At 31.6% G+C, this 24,854-nt stretch overlaps 1 protein-coding gene across 1 annotated transcript in view; it reads right to left on the bottom strand.

The window, feature by feature from the left end:
* Positions 1-21,500, bottom strand: part of LOC134717556 (E3 ubiquitin-protein ligase TRIM71-like) — a 30,712-nt gene extending 9,212 nt beyond the window's left edge. The window contains exons 1-4 of the mRNA XM_063580045.1: positions 20,734-21,500; positions 19,928-19,984; positions 5,184-5,192; positions 4,220-4,222 (exon numbers count right to left, since the gene is read on the bottom strand). Coding sequence (XP_063436115.1) covers positions 4,220-4,222; positions 5,184-5,192; positions 19,928-19,984; positions 20,734-21,500 — 836 coding nt within the window. The remainder of the gene's footprint in view (positions 1-4,219; positions 4,223-5,183; positions 5,193-19,927; positions 19,985-20,733) is intronic.
* Positions 21,501-24,854: the final 3,354 nt, after the last annotated feature.

Genomic DNA, 24,854 nt, shown 5'->3' with positions numbered 1-24,854 from the left:
GATAGACGGTTATGATAATTGATATGTTGAAATTGTCAATAATATTATTCTCGTATTACATCATGTAAAGGACTAAAGGACGAACATGGTGTACACAAAGACAGTTATACATCATACATGGACATTTAAGTATCGAATTAAATTAGGGACATTGTCATTTATTGTTTTAAAAACATAGACAATATCATACATTTGTTTTAATAGTTTGACAAAAGTGATTTGGATGATAATCTTTGAAAGACTACCTCACTTTTTATTTTATTTGGAAGCTCTAATATCGGTGTGATCCCTCGTTTTGGGTATGAATGCATATTCAATCGTTGTGATCGATGATTATATATTAAAATAAAGGTATCATAAAAGGTAGAAATAGAGAAAAGAACAACAAGCCATGTCATTAAACAAGTGGTAAGTCATACAGCACACCAGTATTATAGCTTAGTAAACACGAAACACGTGTTGTCTACATTAAAATTTGGTTAATTATAGTATTGTACAGAGTATGATAAAGTAGCTATATAGACCCTAGTTTTACAAACTATTTAATATTTATAATTAAAATGACTGGTCTGACAGTCAGGGGCGTTACTTAAACAAGTTATTTTTTTTAATTACTTATATAAGTAATTTTCTATTTTAAAAATAATAAAATTACTTAATAGAGTTATTTAATTTTCAATAGAAACATTGACTAAATGTAGTTTTCATGATTTTAAACAACATTTTATATCATAAAATGAAGAATTTATCAGATTTGAGAGGAGTATAGAGTTAAAGGGTTACTTTGAAAATAATGACAAAAATATTACTTGAATAAGTTATTTTAAATATTTTTGAAAAAAATAGCAATAACACTTATCTAAGGCACATATGTAATTGATTTAGGTTACTAATTATAAATAACTTCAGGTCTTAAGTAATTCACAAGTATCTATATATTAATATCAGTCTACCTTACAGATTATAGAGGAAAATGATAATTTAATAGTCCCAAGAGACCAATCTTTGACCCAGAAGCGTCGGTATGAAAGATAAGTGCGTCGGAAAGTTAATTAGTGTTTCTGAAGAATTAGTTATTATATATCAAGGGAAAAATAACCAAATAGCTGTGAAAATTATTTACAGCTAGTAAAATCTGTATTCTTGGACACCTATAGAAATAATATTCAATAAAATAACTTATATAAGTTATATTTAAATTAGCCTCGTTTTCAACATTACTTGTTTAGGTAATTTTAATTGTTACTTGTTTAAGTAATGCCCCTGACACATGTCTGATGTGTATGGAATATAAATTGTGCAGACGCCATGCATGCCAAAAACCTTGTACTTGTGCTATATGGTTAATCATCTCCAAATGATGTTATTCTTTAAAAACAAAAGTCAAATTATCGCATTGCTTCCTTTTTAGGAATGGGTTATATAACCTTTACATAATTATTTCTTTAATTTTTAGAACTTGATTAATATTTTTCCATAATTTAACAACACCACACGCAACATTTACTTTCTGTTATCCATTCATTCTTTATGTTTTTGTGAATTTATAAAATTATACTTATCTGTTTGGTACATAATACTTACGGATAACTGAACAAGAAAAAAAAGATAAAAGTTTGAAATCTGAAGAATAACTTAGGATAATCCCGATACATAAAACAAGTCTTCACCAAATATCAGTTTATCAATTTGATTAAATAAAGTTAAGCATATTGCTTTAAATGCTTATTTTTTGCTCATATTTTACTTAGATGAAACTTGGTCTACTTTAATGTGAGAGCTATTCAAACGAAGCAAACATATAAAAAATGACAATGGTGAACATTTATATCTTCCTAATAAAAGGTAAATGGTATTTCAAACCGTATTGTTTTCTCTTTTAGGGATAACACAACACATTGAGTGTATCAACTTTTTTTATGTGTCTTGTTTCTAATGATGCCCACTGGTAAATTATATCCAAATCACTGTAGTCAAAACATAACAAGTATGTCTTATTATTCCGCCTTATCAATCACACGTTAGTGCTATTAAAAAAAGCGCTACGGACGTATACAATGTCTAAGCCGGGTGTGTGTGTGTTTTTATAAAGTCAAAATTATAATGGAAATGCATAATATATAAAACTGCCGCCATTTTTCTCATCATATGATAATAAAATACTGAAAGTACTTGATTCAACATTTAACACTGATATGTGTTATGTTTATTTTCTCCATAGAGTTATGTTAGGTTTTATAATAAATAACAACCTAAATTGCCATTATGTTTTTTTCAATTCAGAAATTATAAGTTTGTCGATATGATTGTGGTGAATGTTTGTTTAAATTTAAACCATATAATCCAAAAACATGAATTGCCAGCTCGTACTGGCCCATACGCGTATACTAATACGGTCCGACCGTACGCATATAATCGGACCGTACGAGTATACGTATACTCATATGATCTTGAACATATATACATCAATTGCTTTTACTTTTTCAGGTAACGACAACCTATTGACGAGTAGTTGCTGCATAGTCCGGAGCACACTATTCTTTTTTTGGGGGGAAAAATCAATTAATTGAGAGGTATCATAAAGAACAAGATGAAAATCCGCAATATTGTGACGTTAGGTTACTGTCAATATTGTTAGCGTAAACCCTACATTTAGGTTTCCACCAACCTGAATGAATAAGCACCCGCTTCGAGCTTTAAATTATGTCTTGAATATTATAATCAAATTGTGAAATGGTATGAAATGATTATGATATTCAGGATATATTTTTTAAGCTCGAAGCGTTTGCTTATTTATGCAGGTTGCCGTAACAAGATGACAATAGTCATTTAAGATTAAACATGGTGTTTTTCATAATCTTCAACAATAATTGGTAATTTAAAAAAAAAAACACAGATACCAACCAATATGAAAACACCTTCTCTACTTCCTTCTCTTTAAAATGTATGCTTATTGTTTTATTATACTACTGTAGTAACACCTGTGTATATACATATATTAGTATTATTTGATACATTGCATATATAATTGTACGCTATACTTATCTGTTTGTTATTAGACACTTACAAGCTGAAAAAAAATTAATAACATAGAGCATACCATTTGGCAAAGATTTATTAAAATTACAATGGAATTGATGTAATATTTAGCAAAGTGATCGCAGCACATGTTGGGATGACAGCTTGTTCTATCAGATTAATGATTTAGTATTAGTCATAATTCATACATTGACGCACGTCTTTGATAATTATATTATTTCAATGATAGATTTATATTTTTATTCAACTATTCTACTACCATCAATGCATCGGAAACCTTACATTGTGAATTGCATATATAATTGTTCGTGAGAATATTGAATAGTGAGGTCATTAATCATCCCATTTGTGATATTTTGTTTTATCATAGTCTTTGAGAAGATTTAAAGTTATAGCTGGATAAGACATTTTAAGTTATGTCTAAGGTGTTTATAGTTGGATTATACATTTAATGTTTTGTCGGAGGTGTTAATAATTGGATTAGACATTCAAAGTTATGTCTAAGGTGTTTATAGTTGGATAAGATATTTTACAGTTATGTCTGAGGTGTCATAGTTGGATTAGATATTTTACAGTTATACATGAGGTGTTTTTATAGTTGAATTAGACATTTCACAGTTATGCCTGAGGTGATTTTAGTTGGATTAGACATTTAAAAATATTCCTGATGTGTGTATATTTGGACTAGACATTTTAAGTTATGTCTAAGGTGTTTATAGTTGGATTAGACATTTTAAGTTATGTCTAAAGTGTTTATAGTTGGATTAGACATTTTAAGTTATGTCTAAGGTGTTTATAGTTGGATTAGACATTTAAGTTATGCCTGAAGTGTTGATAGTTGGATTAGACATTTATAGTTTTGCCTGGTGTGTTTTTGTAGTTGGATTAGACTTTTTTAATTTATGCCTGAGGTGTTTATAGCTGGATTATACATTTTTAGTTATGCCTGATGTGTTTGTAGTTGGATTATACATTTTACAATTATGCCTGAGTTGTTTATGGTTAGATAAGACATATTAAGTTATGCCGGAGGTGTTTATAGTTGGATTAGACATTTTACTCATTTTAGACATATTATACTACTGTAGTAACACCTGTGTATATACATATATTAGTATAGTTTGATACATTGCATATATAATTGTACGCTATACTTATCTGTTTGTTATTAGACACTTACAGGCTGAAAAAAAAATAATAACATAGAGCATACCATTTATCAAAGATTTATTAAAATTACAATGGAATTAATGTAATATTTAGCAAAGTAATTGCAGAACATGTTGGGATGACAGCTTGTTCTATCAGATTAATGATTTAGTATTAGTCATAATTCATACATTGACGCACGTCTTTGATAATTATATTATTTCAATGATAGATTTATATTTTTATTCAACTATTCTACTACCATCAATGCATCGAAAACATTATATTGTGAATTGCATATATAATTGTACGCTATACTTATATCTTTGCTACTTGACACTTACTGGCCGAAAAAAAAATCTAATACATAATTATAAAATACAGCATACAACAACCAATTCAGCAATGCATTGCACCCATTTTAAAGGGAATTTATTGAATAAGTAGTATTGACATATAAGAACATTTTATTATGACAGTTTGTTATGTCAGGTTATTGAAAAGTATAGTCATCAATAATGCAAAATATTGAAATGTGATATTTGTGTAATTTGTCACTTTATACATTTAAAATATGTAAATAAACCGTGGTTTAATCATCCTCAAACAAGCTGACGTTATGTCGGTATATTCATATTGATGAACGTTCTCTATGGACATAACTTCAACAGTTTGGGTTATTATATGAGATATGTTTTAAACATTTCTGCTTTGTGCATCTCCAATGAACGTTAATATAGAAAACAGCGCATGAAATAATATAAAGTATTTTGTATACTGTTGCTCGACTTTATTTCTGAAAAAAGATGTTTGCCACGGCATTGCCAGTCTACATGACTAACGAGTTTGTATGTCCTTTTGGTATCTTCCACCTCTTCTGTAGACATAAGGCATGCTTATTGTTTCACTTTACACATTTGTATATATATCTTATATATAATAAACTACATATACAATTGTGAGCTATACTTATCTGTTTGCTATTTGAGACTTACCGGTAATAGCTGAAAAATAAAACAAATCATTATACAATAGCAAAAAAATTAGCAATGAATTATAAAAATTACAATAGAACTAATTAAATAAGTAGTGTAGTAATAGTAGAACATGTTGATACTAGTTATTGTTCTGTGAGAATATTGAATAGTGGAGTCATTAATCATTCCTAGTGGAATATTTTGTTTTATCATATTTTACCATAGTCTTTGAGATGATTTAAAGTTGTACCCGAGGTTGTAATAGCTGAATTAGACATTTTAAGTTATGCCTGAGGTGTTTATAGTTGTATTGAACATTTAAAGTTATGTATGATGTGTTTATATTTGGATTAGACATTTAAAGTTATGCCTGAGGTGGTCATAGTTGGAATTAGACATTTTGAATTATGCCTGAGGTGTTCATAGTTAGAATTAAACATTTTAAATTATACCTGAGGTGTTCATAGTTGGAATCAGACATTTATAGGTATGCCTGTGGTGTTCATAGTTGAAATTAGACATGTTAATAATGTATGCCTGAGGAATTTATACATGGATTAGACATTTAAAGTTATGCCTGAGGTGTTCATAGTTAAAATTTATCATATTAATTAATACCTGAGGTGTTCATAGTTGGAATATATATTTTAAGGTATGCCTGCGATGTTTATAGTTGAAATTAGACTTGTTAAGATATGCCTGAGATGTTTATAGGTGGATTATACATTTTAAATTATGCCTGAGGTGTTCAAAGTTGGAATTAGACATTTAAAGGTATGCCTGAGGAATTTATATATGGATTAGACATTTAAAGTTATGCATGAAGAGTTCATAGTTGGAATTAAACATTTTAAGGTATGCCTGAGGAATTTATATATGGATTAGACATTTAAAGTTATGCCTGAGGTGTTCATAGTTGGAATTAAACATGTTAAGGTATGCCTGAGGAATTTATATATGGATTAGACATTTAAAGTTATGCCTGAGGTGTTCATAGTTAGAATTTAACATATTTATTAATACCTGAGGTGTTCATAGTTGGAAATATATATGTTAAGGTATGCCTGAGATGTTTATAGTTGAAATTAGACTTGTTAAGATATGCCTGAGATGTTTATAGGTGGATTATACATTTTAGATTATGCCTGAGGTGTTCAAAGTTGGAATTAGACATTTAAAGGTATGCATGAGGTGTTTATAGTTTAAATTATACATTTAAAGTTATGCCTGAGGTATTCATAGTTTAATTAGACATTTTAGACTATGCCTGAGGTGTTCATAGTTGGAATGAGACATTTTAAGGTATGCCTGAGGTGTTTATAGTTAGAATTTAACATTTTGAATTATACCCGAGGTGTTCATAGTTGGAAATATACATTTTAAGGTATGCCTGAGATGTTTATAGTTGAAATTAGACTTGTTAAGATATGCCTGAGATGTTTATAGGTGGATTATACATTTTAGATTATGCTTGAGGTGTTCAAAGTTGGAATTAGACATTTTAAGGTATGCATGAGGTGTTTATAGTTTAAATTAGACATTTTAAGTTATGCCTGAGGTATTCATAGTTTAATGAGACATTTTAGATTATGCCTGAGGTGTTCATAGTTGGAATGAGACATTTTAAGGTATGCCTGAGGTTTTCATAGTTGAATTAGACATTTTAAGTTATGCCTGAGGTGTTCATAGTTGTAGACATTTTAAGGTATTCCTGAGATGTTAATAGATGAATTAGACATTTTAAAAGAGGGACGAAAGACACCAAAGGGACAGTCAAACTAGTAAATCTAAAACAAACTGACAACGCCATGGCTAAAAATGAAAAAGACAAACAGAAAAACAATAGTACACATGACACAACATAGAAAACTAAAGAATAAACAACACGAACCCCACCAAAAACTAGGGATGATCTCAGGTGCTCCGGAAGGGTAAGCAGATCCTGCTCCACATGCGGCACCCGCCGTGTTGCTTATGTGATTACAAATCCGGTAAATAGTCTAATTCGGTAGGTCAAATTCATGAAAGGGAAGGGGATTGTAGTTACGACGTAAGGAACATATCCGATATCATTTGTGAAACGGTTATTCCATAACGGTCAACCAACTCGTGATGGCGTCCGTAAAATTTACGAAGGGATGATTTCAACTTCACCATTTGGAACTCTTGGTTTAATAGCTTCCTTGTGAGCAGTAACCCTCTATCAAGAAAATCATGATAGGAAATGCAAGCACGGGAATATCGTATCAATTGGGAGATATATACCCCGTATGCAGGTGCTGCTGGAATGTTGCTACTTGGAAATGGGAAGTTCACAATTGGAAAGCTGAAATCATCTCTTTTGTCGTAAAGTTTTGTCTTCAACCGACCCTCATTGTCAATTTCTAGATGTAAGTCAAGATATGAAGCCGACTTAACTGTATCTGTAGTATCCTTTATCTCCAATTCGATGGGATAGATGCGATCCACATAGTCACCAAATTTTGAATTGTTTAGTGAAAGAACGTCATCTATATAGCGGAAAGTAGAGTTAAAGGATATTGCTAACTTCTTATCTTTCTTCCTAAGAAGTTCCTGCATGAAGTCAGCCTCATAATAATAAAGAAACAAGTCAGCAAGTAGAGGGGCATAGTTTGTTTTCATTGGGATGCCGACAGTCTGTTGAAAAACACGTCCTCCGAACGTAAAAATATGTTGTCAATCAAGAAATCAAGCATCTTGATAATATCGGTTTCAAAGAATTTTTTGTTTGAATCAGAATGGTTCTTTACAAAGTATGATTTATCCCTCCCTAAGACAAGATACTTGTATCTACGTTGGCCATTCTTTTTTATGAAGGAAAGTAATACCAACTCTTTTAATTTGTCTTTTAGTTTGGAATGTTGAATACTTGTGTAAAGAGTAGAAAAGTCAAATGTTTTAATACAGTTACAAGATGAAAGAGAGTTAGATTGTATGTACTCTAAAAGATCTTTGGAATTTTTAAGTATCCACATCTGATTCACGCCACCTCTAGAATAGGCAGTTTCGCAATAACTTTGAAGCCCGTCTTTGATTGCTGATAAAATGGATGTTAATAATTTAGAAAGGGGTTTCGTGGAGCACTTGGAAGACCCAGCAATATACCGTTGTTTGTAAGGACACTTATGTAGTTTAGGTATCCAATAAAATGATGGAAGATCCAGTTCTTCATCTTTGGTTGAAATACCAAAGGAACAAAGAACAGACCTATGATTATCCAGGATTTCCCCTTTGGTAAGTGTCGTGAGGGTATATGTTGGGTTTCCAAGTGAATTGTCTATACCTAATTCGTTTATCAAGCAATTAATGTAATGACTTTTACAGATAAAAACGATGTTATTTGGGGCTTTGTCTGCGGAGACAACAACATATTCATCATGGAGGTCAGATAGGTGTTTAGCAACATTTGGATCTTTGAAGATTGACGTAGCATGGGCATTGATGGACCCATTCAGTTTCTTAATTCTGATTTGTATTAACGACCTCACTGCCTTAATCCATTCGGATAGAGTGTCTACGTCTTCCTTCTCGCGCTTAGCCCATTGCCTGGCATAATCCTCGACTGAATCCATCAAAATTTTAAAGTTGTGTTTCCAATTGATGGATTTAGGCTCACGATATTTCGGACCTTTCGATAACACGTTTCGTAGAGAAGTGTTATTAACAATGTTAAGGTCACCGGTAATAACGTGGCCAGCAGGATTATATGTGAATTGGGAACTAGCACAAGTGCAATCAGGAGGTTTAGACTTGAAGTCGTCAATATCGAGATCCTGCAAAACGCGTTTGTAATTGAAAATTTTAGTTGCAATAGGTTTGGTATAGGTATAAGAAATTATTGGTACAGACTGGTCTTTGAAATAAGGAGGTATTTTCGATTGAACTAATTTATGATGAAGGATATTGCCCATGTTGCCTAGGTTGACGCCATCGAGACCTTTGTTGGCAAAGGCAAGATTTAGAAAAGATCTTTTCTCTTTTTCATCTTTTCCAATGCGAACTGGCTTGAAAAGTCTGTGACTAGCAATATCCGAAATTATAGCCTGTAGTTTGTATTGGTTTGAATGAGGGTTTGTTACAGTGGATTCCAAACATAAATTGAACAGAGAATGAAGTTTTGAAAGGGGTAATGAATAAAGTTTCGTGCGAATGTGATGAATACCTAACGGTTTTTGTATGCATTGCAGCAAGTCATTAATAGAGACATCATGCAGAGAGGGTGATGTATAATGACGATGGCCATGACTACGTCTACGTCGAGGAGTCGAGTTGAAAATATTCATCACATTCACCGAGTTACACGAAGGACTAGATAGAATACCTATACCATCAATTTTGTCATTGCAGCCATACGGTGTTGCAGTTCCCAATTGTCTAATCCAGTAGTCTTCTTTTTGTCTACGGAGAGTCGTTGAAAGATTAGGATTGTTCGAGCTATGGTATATTTTTTCAATAATTCGAACTGTCATAGAAACGATGGAATGATCGGGCTGATTGAAATGCTGGTATAGAATGTCGTTAGCATTGAGATTAATGTCTGATCTATGACCGCACATACGTTTGTTTAGCCTTCCTTTCGTTTCACCGACGTATACCAAGCCGCAAAGGTTGCACTCTAATCCGTAGACGACATTTATCGATTTACAATTCAGATCATCGTAACTTCTGGTAAAATATGACTTCTTGGTCAAATTGCTAGTGAATTCAGCATCTGTAATTAAAATAGCACAAGTTTTGCAGCCTTTGGTCTCACATTTTGAAATGCGACAGTGTTGTACTGTGTCATCAAAAACCAAAATGTCTTTAAGGAGAACTGAACAAGGCTGTATATGTGTAATATTGCTGTTGTCACTAGGACGATGATCTGAATGAGTCGTGTTTGGGTTATTTGTCATGTCTGGTGATGAGGGGACACCTGCCGTATCAGACGACACCGTGTCCATGGTGACGTCCGTTTCGGACCTTTTTATACTGGGCGACGTCCGAGCCAGTTTCCTGTTAGTTCTTCGTAAGTTCATGCAATTGTAGTTTTGCTACTGGGCGGATGATGTCCTCGGGTTACAAAATGTCCACCAGCAGAGACATCGACCCAGTGGTAATAAAAGAGGGACGAAAGACACCAAAGGGACAGTCAAACTCGTAAATCTAAAACAAAATGACAACGCCATGGCTAAAAATGAAAAAGACAAACAGAAAAACAATAGTACACATGACACAACATAGAAAACTAAAGAATAAACAACACGAACCCCACCAAAAACTAGGGATGATCTCAGGTGCTCCGGAAGGGTAAGCAGATCCTGCTCCACATGCGGCACCCGTCGTTTTGCTTATGTGATTACAAATCCGGTGAATAGTCTAATTCGGTAGATCAAAATTATGCATGAGCTGTTCATAGTTGAGTTAGACATTTTAAGGTATGCCTGAAGTATTTATAGTTGGATTAGACATTTATAGGTATGCCTGAGATGTTTATAGCTGAAATGAAACATTTTAAGGTATGCATGAGATGTTTATAGTTGAAATGAAACATTTTCAGGTATGCCTGAGGTGTTCATAGTTGAAATTAGACATTTTAAATTATGCCTGAGGTGTTCATAGTTGGAATTAAACATTTTAAGGTATGCCTGAGGTGTTTATATATGGATTATACATTTAAAGTTATGCCTGAGATGTTCAAAGTTAGAATTTAACATTTTAAATTATACCTGAGGTGTTCATAGTTGGAATTATACATTTTAAGGTATGTCTGAGATGTTTATAGTTGAAATTAGACTTGTTAAGATATGCCTGAGATGTTTATAGTTGGATTATACATTTTAAATTATGCCTGAGGTGTTCATAGTTGAATAAGACATTTTAGATTATGCCTGAGGTGTTCATAGTTGGAATTAGACATTTTAAGGTATGCATGAGGTGTTTATAGTTTAAATTAGACATTTTAAGTTATGCCTGAGGTATTCATAGTTGAATTAGACATTTTAGATTATGCCTGAGGTGTTCATAGTTGGAATGAGACATTTTAAGGTATGCCTGAGGTTTTCATAGTTGAATTAGACATTTTAAGTTATGCCTGAGGTGTTCATAGTTCTAGACATTTTAAGGTATTCCTGAGGTGTAAATAGATGAATTAGACATTTTAAATTATGCATGAGGTGTTCATAGTTGGAATTAGACATTTTAAGGTATGCCTGAAGTATTTATAGTTGGATTAGACATTTAAAGGTATGCCTGAGATGTTTATAGTTGAAATGAAACATTTTAAGGTATGCCTGAGATGTTTATAGTTGGATTATACATTTTAATTTATGCCTGAGGTGTTCATAGTTGAAATAGACATTTGAAATTATGCCTGAGTTGTTCATAGTTGGAATTAGACATTTTAAGGTATGTCTGAGGTGTTTTCAGTTGGATTATACATTTTAAGTTATTTCTATTGTGTTTATAGTTGGATTGCTGAGAAGCGGCGTACATCCTGAAATATTTGCCTTCAGCATACATAGGAATGTGATTACATGTTGTATACATAGGAGTGTGATTACCTGTTGTATACATATAAATGTATTTACATGTTGTATACATAGGAGTGTGATTACATGTTGTATACATAGAAGTGTTTTTACATGTTGTATACATAGAAGTGTGATTACCTGTTGTATATTATAAGAATGTTCTTATCCCGGGCATACAAACAATGCCGTATTTGGCAAAACCTTTTCAACTTTTGATCTTCAGTGCTGTACAACTTTGTACTTTTTTCACTTTCGATCTTTTATATCTGGGCGTCACTGGTGAGTCTTGTGTGGACAAGACGCGTTTTTGGCGTATTGAATTTTAAACCTGATGCTTTTTGTTATCTATTAATCATGCTTTTCTTTGTCTAATATGTTCTCCTTTTTATTTGTATTGTAGTCCTGTAATATTATGTTGTCATTTCAATGTTATATTTAACTTTACCATTAAAGTGCGAGGTTTGGCATGCCATAAAACCAGATTCAACCCACCACTTTTATTCCCCTTTAAAAGTGTCCTGTACCAAGTCAGGAAGATGGCCATTGTTATAATATTGTTCGTTTCTGTGTGTGTTGCATTTTAACGTTGAGTCGTTTGTGTTTTCTGTTATTTTTGAGATATTGAGATAAGACGTGGCACGGTACTTGTCTATCCCAAATTCATGTATTTGGTTTTGATGTTATATTTGTTATTCTCGTGGTGTTTTGTCTGTTGCTTGGTCCGTTTCTGTGTGTGTTGCGTTTTGGTGTTGTGTCGGTGTTCTTCTCTTATATTTAATGCGTTTTCCTCGGTTTTAGTTTGTTACCCCGATTTTGTTTTTTGTCCATGGATTTATGTGTTTTGAACAGCGGTATACTACTGTTGCCTTTATGTATACATAAGACTGTGAGTACATGTTTAATACATAGGAGTGTGATTACATGTTGTATACATAGGAGTGTGATTACTTGTTGTATACATAAGACTGTGAGTACATGTTGTATACATAGGAGTGTGATTACATGCTGTATACATAGGAGTGTGATTACATGTTGTTTACATAGATCATACTTACTAATAAGATCTATCTTCCTTTCTGAAAGAAGAAACAGATCAAGTGTGTCAGTTACACATTCTAGACAGAAATACTGATAGATGTGTTGCCGTTTATCCAGATAGCATTTCGAAAGCAATACAAATATTTCTAATACATTTTGTTAAGTTTACTTCATTTTATTACCCTTTGTTAAATTGTATTGTGAGATAACCATTTGAAATCGTTATGTTTGAGCATTACATTATTATGATAACATTGGCGGCATTAACTTTTCTGCATAATACAATATATGTCTCAAAAGAAATACTTTTACTTGACTCAGCAAAACTGAGTAACTGAAATCTAATTCAATTGTAAAAGTATCTTAATTCATCAATATTTTCTACATTTAGAGCTTTACGTCATCTACATTATGTCTTTTCAACGTTTAAAATATCTGAAACAAAACCGTCAAAAAGGGCAAATGTCGTTTAGTTTTAGATGCATTTCAATTTGAAATATTCTGTGTCGTTTATTATTGAGAAATTTTGGTTGAGCTATTCAATGTTCTTCTGTAATTTCAAACAACCAAAACTGCAATAGTGTACCAATGAGTATTCTATTTTAAGACCTTTCGACAATTGTCCTAACATCATATATGGTTCCCTCTATGATGGATTTCCAAGTAAAATTGATAATGGAAATATAAATATGTCTAAGAGACAACATCCCGACCGAAATGCAGAGAAAAATCAAAGGCAATATATGGGTCTTAAACACAGCGAGATAATCATTTGCTTAGACGCGGGCTTTAACTGGCCTCTAAACAAAAAAAATATGTACTAACTCAGTTTCATTGACGTTTTACCAAACTTCAGAACACATAAAATAACTGAAATTAAATTTGAAAAATACTAACAAAGACTCAGAGGCTCCTGAATTTGAACAGGTGCAAACGTCTGATCAACGTCGACAAAACAAACACACAGTTATCCACATAGTACCAATAACGGCAACAGTAGTATACCGCAGTTCAACGTCATAAATATTTTTAGAGAAAACGAATCCCGGTTACAAACCTAAAACCGAGAGAAACTCTACAGTTATAAGAAATCACAATTGAACAACAGACACTCTGAAGTGTAATAAAAACAACGGTCAATGCAACATACATAGAACCGAACTATTTGAAAACAATTTCAATATTCCTGACTTGGAACAGAACATTTTTAGAACAATTAGTGTGTATAATCTGGTTTTATGTCTAGCCATACCTCGTGCGCTTAACTCAGTTGAGTCTGAAGTTAGAAAAGGTAACTAAATAAAACTATGCAAAATGGCAATGTGCATATATTAACAAATACTATTAGCAGTTACTGACATGCATGCTAGCTCCAGACCACTACTTAAATGAATGAAAAATGAATTTCTCCATATTATGCATATCATGCACAATACAAGTGAAGGATTTAATATCAAACCACCCAATGCGCCCTATGAGTGATTAAATATGAGTACCAAAACATGTCGTCTAGTATTATTATTATACATTCATTAACATCACTGTTGACGCAGACGAACCTATGTTGCTCATTACCTTCAAGCATATGTGTGTATTATTTACAAGTCAACAGATATATGCTCTATCAAGGTTTCTTATTGATTTCTTAAACAGTGCAAACATCTGTGTGGCGTACGCCATGTACAAATGACAACAGTTGCATTTTGCGAGAGAAAAAAATAAGTTAATATGAACTTCATTGACACTTGGAAATTATACATTTGATACGCCACATGATATAGATATACAACTTTGTTTCATGTCTATAAAAACAATTATTATGAACTTACCTACAGTTGGTACATCTGTACAGGTATTTCCATTGCTCCTTTGGTATCACATCCTGTTTGTAATCACTATAATGAGCAACACTATTGATTGACTTAACATTTACTCTATTCGAAGATGATATTAAAAACTAAGAAGTTCTTACTAACTGATACACACATAAACAGTGCAAACATATCAAAAAAGCATTTGAAATATATACAAGAGTCATAAACCAAATGAGCCAATCTCGAATGAATTGAAATGATAATCTATAAACAAATAAATCAACTTAAACCTTGACAGAGATACATTTTTTTTTACTAGAAATATATATTGCTTTACTTCAGAGATGTTTTCTATGGTTCAGTGTAGAACAGAAGCTGTTTACCCACAAAGAGTATCACAGTTCACCATGTCATCAGAGATGTTTCCTATGGTTCAGTGTAGAAGCTGTTTACCCATCAAGAGTATCACAGTTCACCATTTGTTGTCGTTACGTAGTATACGTAATGTTTGACAAGAACTTATAATTAAGTTCGACTTTTATTTAGCTGTAATGGTCGTATTGGTGTATGTCGTTCCTTTAAACAAAATTAGATGATATCAACCAAAACAATATATTCAATTTGAGGTCATATATATTTTATCTTTCTAATCCTTTTAGAATTATTTCTGATTGCATACGCTTTTCCCTCTATTTCCCCGTCTTTCCTACAGACACTTACAAACTGAATGAAATGACGAACTATTTTAATTTAACCATTCATAAAACAGCATAATTATGTGTTATCTCGTTTCAACTTGTTGAAGAAATATATACGATTACTCAAATCATTTTGTAATGACTGATAGTTCTCAATTATACCATACTATCGAAACCTCTTGTACTAATTTCATATGCATTTCGGAAATGTGACTGATAAAATCATTCACCCCGTCAACAAAATTCGATTGTGAAAGTGACTACTGAATTCGTTAATTTCTGTATCAGCAGTCGATTGTGAATAGAGTAAATGTAACTGCTGAAATCTTTTACCCCTTCATTGTGAATGTGAATGAAGGCATGGTTGAACTGTTTATTGACAGTCGATTGCGAATAACTTTGTGAGTCAATAATAATTTTTATGGTAAAAAGAGGTGACAATATCACAAATAGTGCGGTGACAGAAGTGTAAAAAGTCGATCGCGAGTTTAATCTCCCAAATAAAACACGGCTAAAAATTGTCTTAACTTAAAGACAAATAGGTCTTTTTTAATTTTTGCCCTGTCGTCAAAATTTCGTACGGTCACATTTTTCTAAAAAGTCGTTTTAATGACTAGAAGTATATTTGAGAGTTTCCACCCCCCTTTTTCAAAATAAAAAAAATGTGTATGTTTGCTTACATTTAATTGAAATAGTTTTTCCTGGAGCTATTTTTATATGTCAAAGTATTCTATTCAGTATTTTATTTTCTTCTAATCTATGAAATGTGCGAAGTTTGGACTATTTAAAATCGAGGTAATTTTAATTGCAAATTAAGACACAAACTTTAGTTTCTTCTTCATAGTAGTAATAAACATTAACCCATAATATTTTAAGCATATAATATTTCATAAAACTAGTAAGTGATAACAATTTCGGAACCAAAATATCAAAGAAACGTTACGAAATCAATGAAAAAAGAATGGAGTAAAAAACTTCAATTTCAACATTGAACTCAATCACTTGCCTTCCGTCACATATTGTGTATTAGTCAATAATTTGATCTCAACTGAAATATGAAATTACTATCTTCTTTGCTTTATATACACATGTTTTCAATTAAAGTGCACTGATATATGCCACATACTTTGTTTGTATATGTTTGTATTCTATAATTTCTTCTTATAAAACATCAAAAAAGACTTATTGTAAAATCAAAATAATTAACGGATAGTTTCAGTAAATATTCCGTGATATGTTAAGTTCGTTCCAACTTGCTCCATTATAAGTCTAAAATAAAGACAAAAGTCGTTAAATTTTATGCAGTGCTTAATATGCCAAAAATTATTTAACCAGTATAGGAAAGTCGATTTTGAATCTGCACTTGAAAAAAAGATTGGATGAGGTGAACATCAAGGTGTTGCATGCGGAAGCTGTTAATTCAAAGAACTCTGTGCAGGAAGTTTATAGTTGTTCATGTTAGAAAAGTTACACAAGTAAATATATTTGTTCCCCCTTTTAGAGTGAGGAAGCTTCCATCTGTCATTTAATGACGACATAAAATTATCGGACTGTTGTCCCTCAGTTTCGGGTATTTGTACGCGTTCTAGAATGCAGTCGCTCAACTGGAGCGCTTGTATATTTTGCTGCAACAAAACATTTTAGTAAGATCAAAAAACAACTCAAGTTTGAATCAGATGAGCGTATCAAGAATGTTTTATTCGTGTCAGATAAAGTTAAAGTTGAGAACAGTTTCCCGTCCATCTTTTTAACTTCAAGCACTACGGTCATTACGGTTGCATTACAAAATATTTGCTAAAAACGAAAAAAACAAAAAAACAAATCGAAACCCGTAGAAGCAGATATTTCGGATCACGATACTGCTTTTACTAATTTCAGTTTGGCTATTGAGAACGATTCAATGGTCATTCCTCATGACACCGTTACTTGATAAATATTGATCTTTTCTTCCGGCTGATTCTTATTTAAAATATTCTACTTGTAAAATGCTGTCTAAACTCATTAATTTCTATATAAATTCAGTTGTCAAACATCTTCAACAAGTTTAAGGCAACTATAACATAATATTTAGTAGCAAAATAACTATTTGAGATGCCATATCAACTGCTAGTCAATTGAAAACTGACCTCAAAATCTCAATGACAACTGTAATAGATATAAATAACGGACATATATTTCATTCCGCTGCAAGTATACTTCGAAAGGACTTCGAAACTCTACAGAAGAATACCCAACTTCGGATGAATTGTCTTTTCCATCTTCAATTCAGTCAATGCCTTCGTATTTATTGCAATTTATTTTATGCTTACTCGATGAAACTGCATTCAGCCAAGACTTTTCTCTGGAAATGGCACCATAACAATTGCGTAAATGTATACTATGACGTTACGCGCGATGTTCGTACCTTATTGGAAATTCGGTGTAGTTGGCAAGATGCAAGTCCAATTATATAATTTTGTGATATCATATCCATTGCTATTGTACGTATTTGAAAAAAATAAAGAATTTTAAAATAAAAACGAAAAATATAATCGCTGAAACTATGTTTTTTGCTGCATGCGACAAGCTTCACCTTTAACAAAACGACGATTTTAAGACTGTCCCGCGTAACATAATTCATTTATTGTAACCACTAAACTATCATTTTCGTCAAAACGTTTTTTCCATTATTAAACAGAATGTTTCCTTCAGTCTTTTATGCACTTTTTATGATGTTATGGTGACGTCATTGAAAAACCCGCGTTCCATATAACAAGAGCAAATCTGTCCCACGGGGGAAAAATTGGGATTCCAGATTTGGGAATCCCAAAAATGTTATCTAAAATGATAAAAGTTTAGTATTTGCATTTACTACATCAATGTTAATTTGCTTAATTTTATGAATTTAAAGACAAATATCCTGAAAAATAATATATAGTAATTTATGAGCGATTTTTCAAAGGCTTACAAAGTTGTCGCACCGCCATTTTTTGGCGTAAAAACGAACTCAACTCAAATGTACGTCAATTGTTTGCTTATCAGTGCTCTTATAATGGTAGTACCCTGTCGGTACTTGTAAAGAATAACTCAAAATAATGTGTTTGCTTTGACCAGAACCTTATATGTGCAGAACTGTTATGCAGTGTTTGATGTTTGTTTCTATATACTATATTTGTGTGTTTCTTTTTTATTTTGTTATTTTATTAATCAGGCCGTTATATTTTTCTTTTGTTTTAATTTGTTCATTTCAGGAATCGAAGACTATGCCGTATGAATTTTACTCATAGTTGAAGCCCGTACAGGACCTTTATTTGTTTATTTATGTCTCATTTGGTCTTATTTTAAGAGTTGTTTTATTTGCAAGCATATTACAAGTTTTTTTTTTATATGGAATACTTTTGAAGTTTGTGGTACGTTGCAAAGGGAAAAAGAGGGGATATAGGTACAAAACCTATACTGTAATATATATTAACCAGAGTAGAAAACACAACAACAGATACTACTATGGAAGCAGTAATAATTGTGAAAAACGAGTAATCGATAAAAAAAAACTGAAGTATCCGCAAATTCAATTTGAGGTAATATTTGACTGTAGAGTTCTATTGCTCTGGTTTGATACCTCACCCAACATGATAGTTTAAAAAATAATTTTAAAGTACTGTCGTGCATGACACTTAATTTTTACCTGAAACTGAAAACTTTCATAAGGTTAAGGTGCTCTAAACATTTTATAGGTTGAAAACTTGATTTATGAAGTTTTGTTTATAAAACATCGTTTTAGTTTTTTTTTATTCTCAATGATTAAGGTTTATGTATAATAACAAACATTACTAAAGCCAAAACAGTATCATTTGTGTTTAGATAGAGTTTAGAAAAAAGAAAAAATGTCAAAATTGAAACCCTCCCGAATTTTCACAGCTTTTTACATATGACCTTTGACCTCAATTTATAAAAAAATGTGACCATATCAAGTCCTGACGACAGGCATATTATTATAGTACGCGATTTCCTCTTTCCAATGATATATTATATAGATGTGTGTTCGGTGGGGAGATTAGATTAAAAAAAATCTGCTTTCAGTCACCGCATTAAAAGAGCTCATTTCTATAGGAGAAAAGATATGACATACAAAGACTATTTACAAAAAAGACAAACTACACTTAACAAAACGGTATGGCTCTGTTATGTTGTTGTAAAACAGTATTTCGTCTTTTGATTATACGTGCCTCAATAGTCCAGATAAGTGTGATGAATGTCTTTTATGTTTTGGTTATATCGTAGAAGTTTAAAGAGGTTCTAAATATTTCAACTAAACAAGCAGGCACATTTCAACGAAAATTAAATGCAACAAATCTAAACAGTATTGAAAATAATGTATGCTTATATTATGCGTTTGCATATCTTAAGACGATTTATTTACTCAAATGCAATCGTGCTCGAGTCAGTGTGTTAAACGTACGTAAAGAGGAGAGACATAAACCAGAGAGACATTATAATTGATTTATGGAAAATAAAAATAAACGGTAAACTGATGTACACAATATATAATACAAACTTAATCAAAACCCTTGCAACGTCAAATTGTGAGGTATGCAAGAAGATAATGTGTTATTCACTCAAATGTTTGATAACAAGTTTACATTGTCCAATAGTATTACGTCACTTTAAAAACTGTATAATATACAAATATATTTCCCTACCTCTTTGGTGAAGGCAATTCTCTTTCTCTGTTCATTGGTTGTTGTGTACGCATTTCACTGAAAAAAGAATAACTGAAATTTTTACATTTTTTTCTCAAAATGTTCTGTCAAGTGTCAGCAGTATGACAGTTGTTAACACATAGTCATTTTCTTTGTATGTTGGTGTTTTTTTTTGTAGCAGTACAGTGTTAATGTTGTTATGTTGCTTTCCACTTGTAATAAATGTGTTTTTCTTTCACTTTTGTTCGGATTTTTTTCCAGTTTAATCGATATATTACTAGTGTAAAGCGGTATACTTCTATTGTCTTTATTTGTGTTATAATATTGCATAAACTGCATACAATTAGAATAACATATTTAAATAACGAGAAAAAACAGTTATATCTGTACTAGTTTGAAAGCAAGTATCTTTGCATTTCTACATAAGTTTACGTATTGTCCAGATTGGTAAATGTCCATGTATCAATACAACTTAGGATGTACACTGCCATATAATACAAATTAAAATATACAGTCATATAATACAACTTAAAATGTACACTGCCATAGACCCCGCATTTATCTACTGGAGCACAATGTGAATCCATAATATTAAACAATACATTTGTAATGAAAACATATTTGTATTTCATGAATTATCTCTTTTTCGTTTTTGATATCATATCCCGACATAAGTTGATATTTAAAAAAAAAAACATAATTGTGATTTTGAAAAATACGTGTCTCATTAAGATGCTATGGGTATATTAAAGCATGTATTACAAATACAAAACATGCAAAATGCTCGTTATTTTTAGTAAAATTACCTGATTATGCAGTTACCAAACAGCTGTTTAATGTCGTTATCTGTTGCGGACTTAGCAGTATACTGTATCCTAGGAAATGCAGGTGTAGGCTTTACCTTCAGCTTTGTGATGTCGTCTGTAAGCTTCTGTAATGACTGCAACAATTTTCCATCGTTTCGGGTCTTGTTTAGTTCTTGTTTCTTCTTGTCTAAGTCGCGTCCTGCCTTCAAATCCATTTGAGTTTCTTCCAATAGCTTTGTTAATTTGTCTCTTTCCTTCCGTGATTGGTCCTTGACCGATGCAATCTTCTCTGAGATACATTTATCAACCATAGCCTTTATCTTTGTACCTTCTTCTGTAATAGCTTTGACTATTCCTTCCACCGTCACATCAAATGCCTTCAGACCTTCTTCTATCTGCTTCATGTTTCGGGTTGCCTCATCTACCTTACTGTACAGGTCTGTTGTATTCGTCTCCTTCAGCTGTGAAATGATGTCGAGAAGTTTGGAAAAGGCATGCCCTGAATGACTGCTAGTCACACAACTGGTACATACCTCTACATTACAGGTATTACATACAAAACTTACGTCTTCATTGTGGTCTTTACATTTTGATTTAACTTCCGGTATAACATCAAAGGAAGATTGAAACTGGTGGTTCTTTGTCCCTCTCTGTCGTTTATGAAAGCCTTTACAATTGTCACAAAAGTACTGTTCACACTCTAAACAGTAATGAGATCCAGAGGCACTAACACATATCTCACAAGTTTTAGATGCTGCCTGTGCCATTTTGTCACTTATCATGTTGAATGTATAATACACAGGTAATGTATATAACCAATGACTACAATGTTCTACATTTAAATCAATATCGGTTTTATATGTATGTCGTGTATTTAAATGAAACACTTCAAGTTATAATTAGGATATCATTTGAATATTTTATATAAAGACTTCATTGTGTTGACTAATGGGCTATGGTACGGCTTTATTTATGTATTTGGTCATTGACCTGGCTTTATGATAAACTGATGTAAACATAATGTATATGTTCCAGACCGTATGAGTATTAGGACCGTACGCGTATAAACAGTTATTGACATAAAAACCAAATATTCTAACTATTTTTTTTTAAATATACGCTTGTAATCTATTAATTTCCTGTATCTAATCATTAATTGCAGCCAAGTATGGTAATTAAAATTGAAGTTATCGGAAGTAAACATAATGTGGGAGGACAATTGTTTCCGAATATTTATGAAATTTACAAAAAAACGAGAACGCAAAGGAACATGCATGAACACATGTAAATTTTAAAAAATGTAATGTCCTTTGTAAAAGCAAGTGTAACCTTGGGTCAGAGTAACAATATAGAATTCACTGATATACAATTAAACAAATATTTAATTTCAAATGTTTGCTTATTCACTTTACCCATTTAATTGTAATGATAACACTTTATATAGATAAATGTATAAAAATAAGACTGATAAAATGTTTGTTTAAATTTAACCAATATGATCCCAGAACATGTATGGTCAGATGGACCGTACGCGTATACTAATACGGTCCGACTGTACGCGTATGGTCGGACTGTACGAGTATACGTATACGGTTTGGACCGTACGCGTACGGTCCAAATACTCATATGGTCTGAAACATATATAAACAATTACAAGTATAATTATATTATTATAACTGCAGTATGTATAGATAGACTTATCACACTGTAGGAAATATTAAATCGTTAGCCAGGTGTGTACGAAATCATAAAAAGATTTATTTCAAAAACATATAATTTATACAGCAAAAGTTTTTTTATGTTCACGAGTCCTGCTTTTTTTTTTAAATTTTATATGTATAATCAAGATACAGTTTTAAAGGAAACTGTTCTACAATTTAATTAAACCGTATCCGCTCAATATATGTTCAGTGTTAAGTGATTTGCGATTTGAGACAGCTGTGATATTCTCAGGTGATATTAGTCGTTACTAAATATCAAACTGAATACATTGTCTACCGGAAACGTGGAAAGATCACACATCTTTCGTTATACACAGTAACTAGCATAGTCTGAAAATCTGTAAAACGGATTCGAATTATCCATATAAATATATAAAATATATATATTAGTACAGTCATTCCTTAAGTAAATTACGTCCCGCAATGTCTTGTAAAAAAAAGGCATTACTATAATATTAAATGCAGACTCATGACATGGATGAGGAAACGGAAACGTATTATCTTAAAAATCAACAGTTTGAAGGTTTATTGGGACACGTAGTTCATCATATACAAGCTTATCAACACTGTGTGTGATCACTTGAATATTGCTTTGGCTCCTGTTTTAATTGACTTTGTTCTGATATGAAGCTGCTGCTTCCAACGTAATCAAAATATGAAGGCCGTGGTATATTAAAAGTAATATGTTGGCGTTAAATTCATCCACTCTTTTAAACAATGAGTAGTTGGACCAAGAATGCTGCATTAAATTTACTCATATTTTTGTCAAAATTGAGAGAAATATAGCTTATCTCAAAAAAGTATCTTCCAAGGCTCCTGTAATTGTCTTTTATAACAGGAGAATTCGGAATGTTTAAGATTGTGTTTTTACTTTCATTTCTATGACTAATCATTTAAATAGACCAACTAAAATTTCGAAATAGTCCAAGTCATGCATATGAAATCAATGGATATTTGTAGATTTAAAATCCATTGAATAAACCCATTAAATCTTAAATGTCTGTTTTGTATCGCAAACAGTAATTACTGGTTTGAATAGTTGAAACGTTGTGAATTTGATATTTAACTTTAACTGCATTCAAGTGTAATATTATATGTATTAATAAGAGAATTAACTCAACAATAAAGTAAGAAACATACTTGAATTCGTTTGTTAAATCATGCATCAAAATAATTAACTGTGTCAGTAAAAATTTAATAGTTGTAAACAAAATTCACAGGTAAAATTTACAATAACCTGTAGCAATAAATGTTTTGTTAAATGGCCAAGTTATTTAAAAATCGCACTTTGATTCAAACCAAAATTATTTAGAAAATACACAGTTCGATGTATACAATTTATAATTAGAAATAACTTGTAGCTGATATTTCTTTTCACATATATAATAGAGTTTATTATTGTAATAGCTGACTTTTAGGCCTCAAGGAAACCTAAGTCGCTTTGCTAGGTTTCAGGATATTTATTAATCAGTAACGTAAAACACCCTGTAATAACAATATAATACAGTTATACTAATTTTACAGATAAATTATTTAATTAGTAATACACATAATAAGTATAATATTCTTTCATTACATATAATGGTATTATACAAAACATTGCACTTCAAAAATACATTTAAGTTATGAACATAATGAGATCAAATATTATGTTTAATCATCAAATCATAGTATAATGTCTTTACATATAATATTTAGTTGTTCAGATTAACAACATTGATAAATTAAACAAATATTAAAAGCATCTAAAATCAAGGGAAATAACTCTTTATCAAAACTATGTGCTTAACATACTCCATAGTTAATTCAACCTTTTAAACGAAATACATTATAATTCTAATAACATATTACTAATCCTTACCAACTTGTGGAGCAAGGTTGTTACTGTCGTGGCACAAACCAATTCAATTATACATACTGGTATATCACACAGTGATATCTTTATAACAGCTTACAAGTTCTGTAAACCAAAATTACAATGTTAAATAACGGACTTTAATGCAACCGTATTTAAACATAGACCTAATTATAAAACATACAATATAAATAATGTCCTTGTGTATACAATAAAACATAACTCGGACAATACTTTAAATATGTGCAGAAACGTCGTTCGCTATCTAATACAACTTTGTTTATGTTTTCTATTTATAATCATTCAACAATGTTATTGTGTACGGACTAGTTCACACAAGTAATACACGGTGGTATTTAAAATCTACTCATAACAAAGTCTTATCGAATACACCTCAAAGTATCGATCGGAATGTGTGTGCTTTCTAAACTGATTTACATATAACTCTTAACGAATGACTACCAGTACTTTATATAATAAAACAAGTGTATAATATATGCATTTTATGTTGCGATAATACTTTTCGGGATCGTAGAGAAAAATAA

The sequence above is a fragment of the Mytilus trossulus genome, chromosome 5, assembly GCF_036588685.1.
Source record: "Mytilus trossulus isolate FHL-02 chromosome 5, PNRI_Mtr1.1.1.hap1, whole genome shotgun sequence".
NCBI classification, from domain to species: Eukaryota; Metazoa; Mollusca; class Bivalvia; order Mytilida; family Mytilidae; genus Mytilus; species Mytilus trossulus.
Note: the sequence above shows the minus strand (reverse complement) of the source record. Positions and strands in the feature narration are given on the sequence as shown.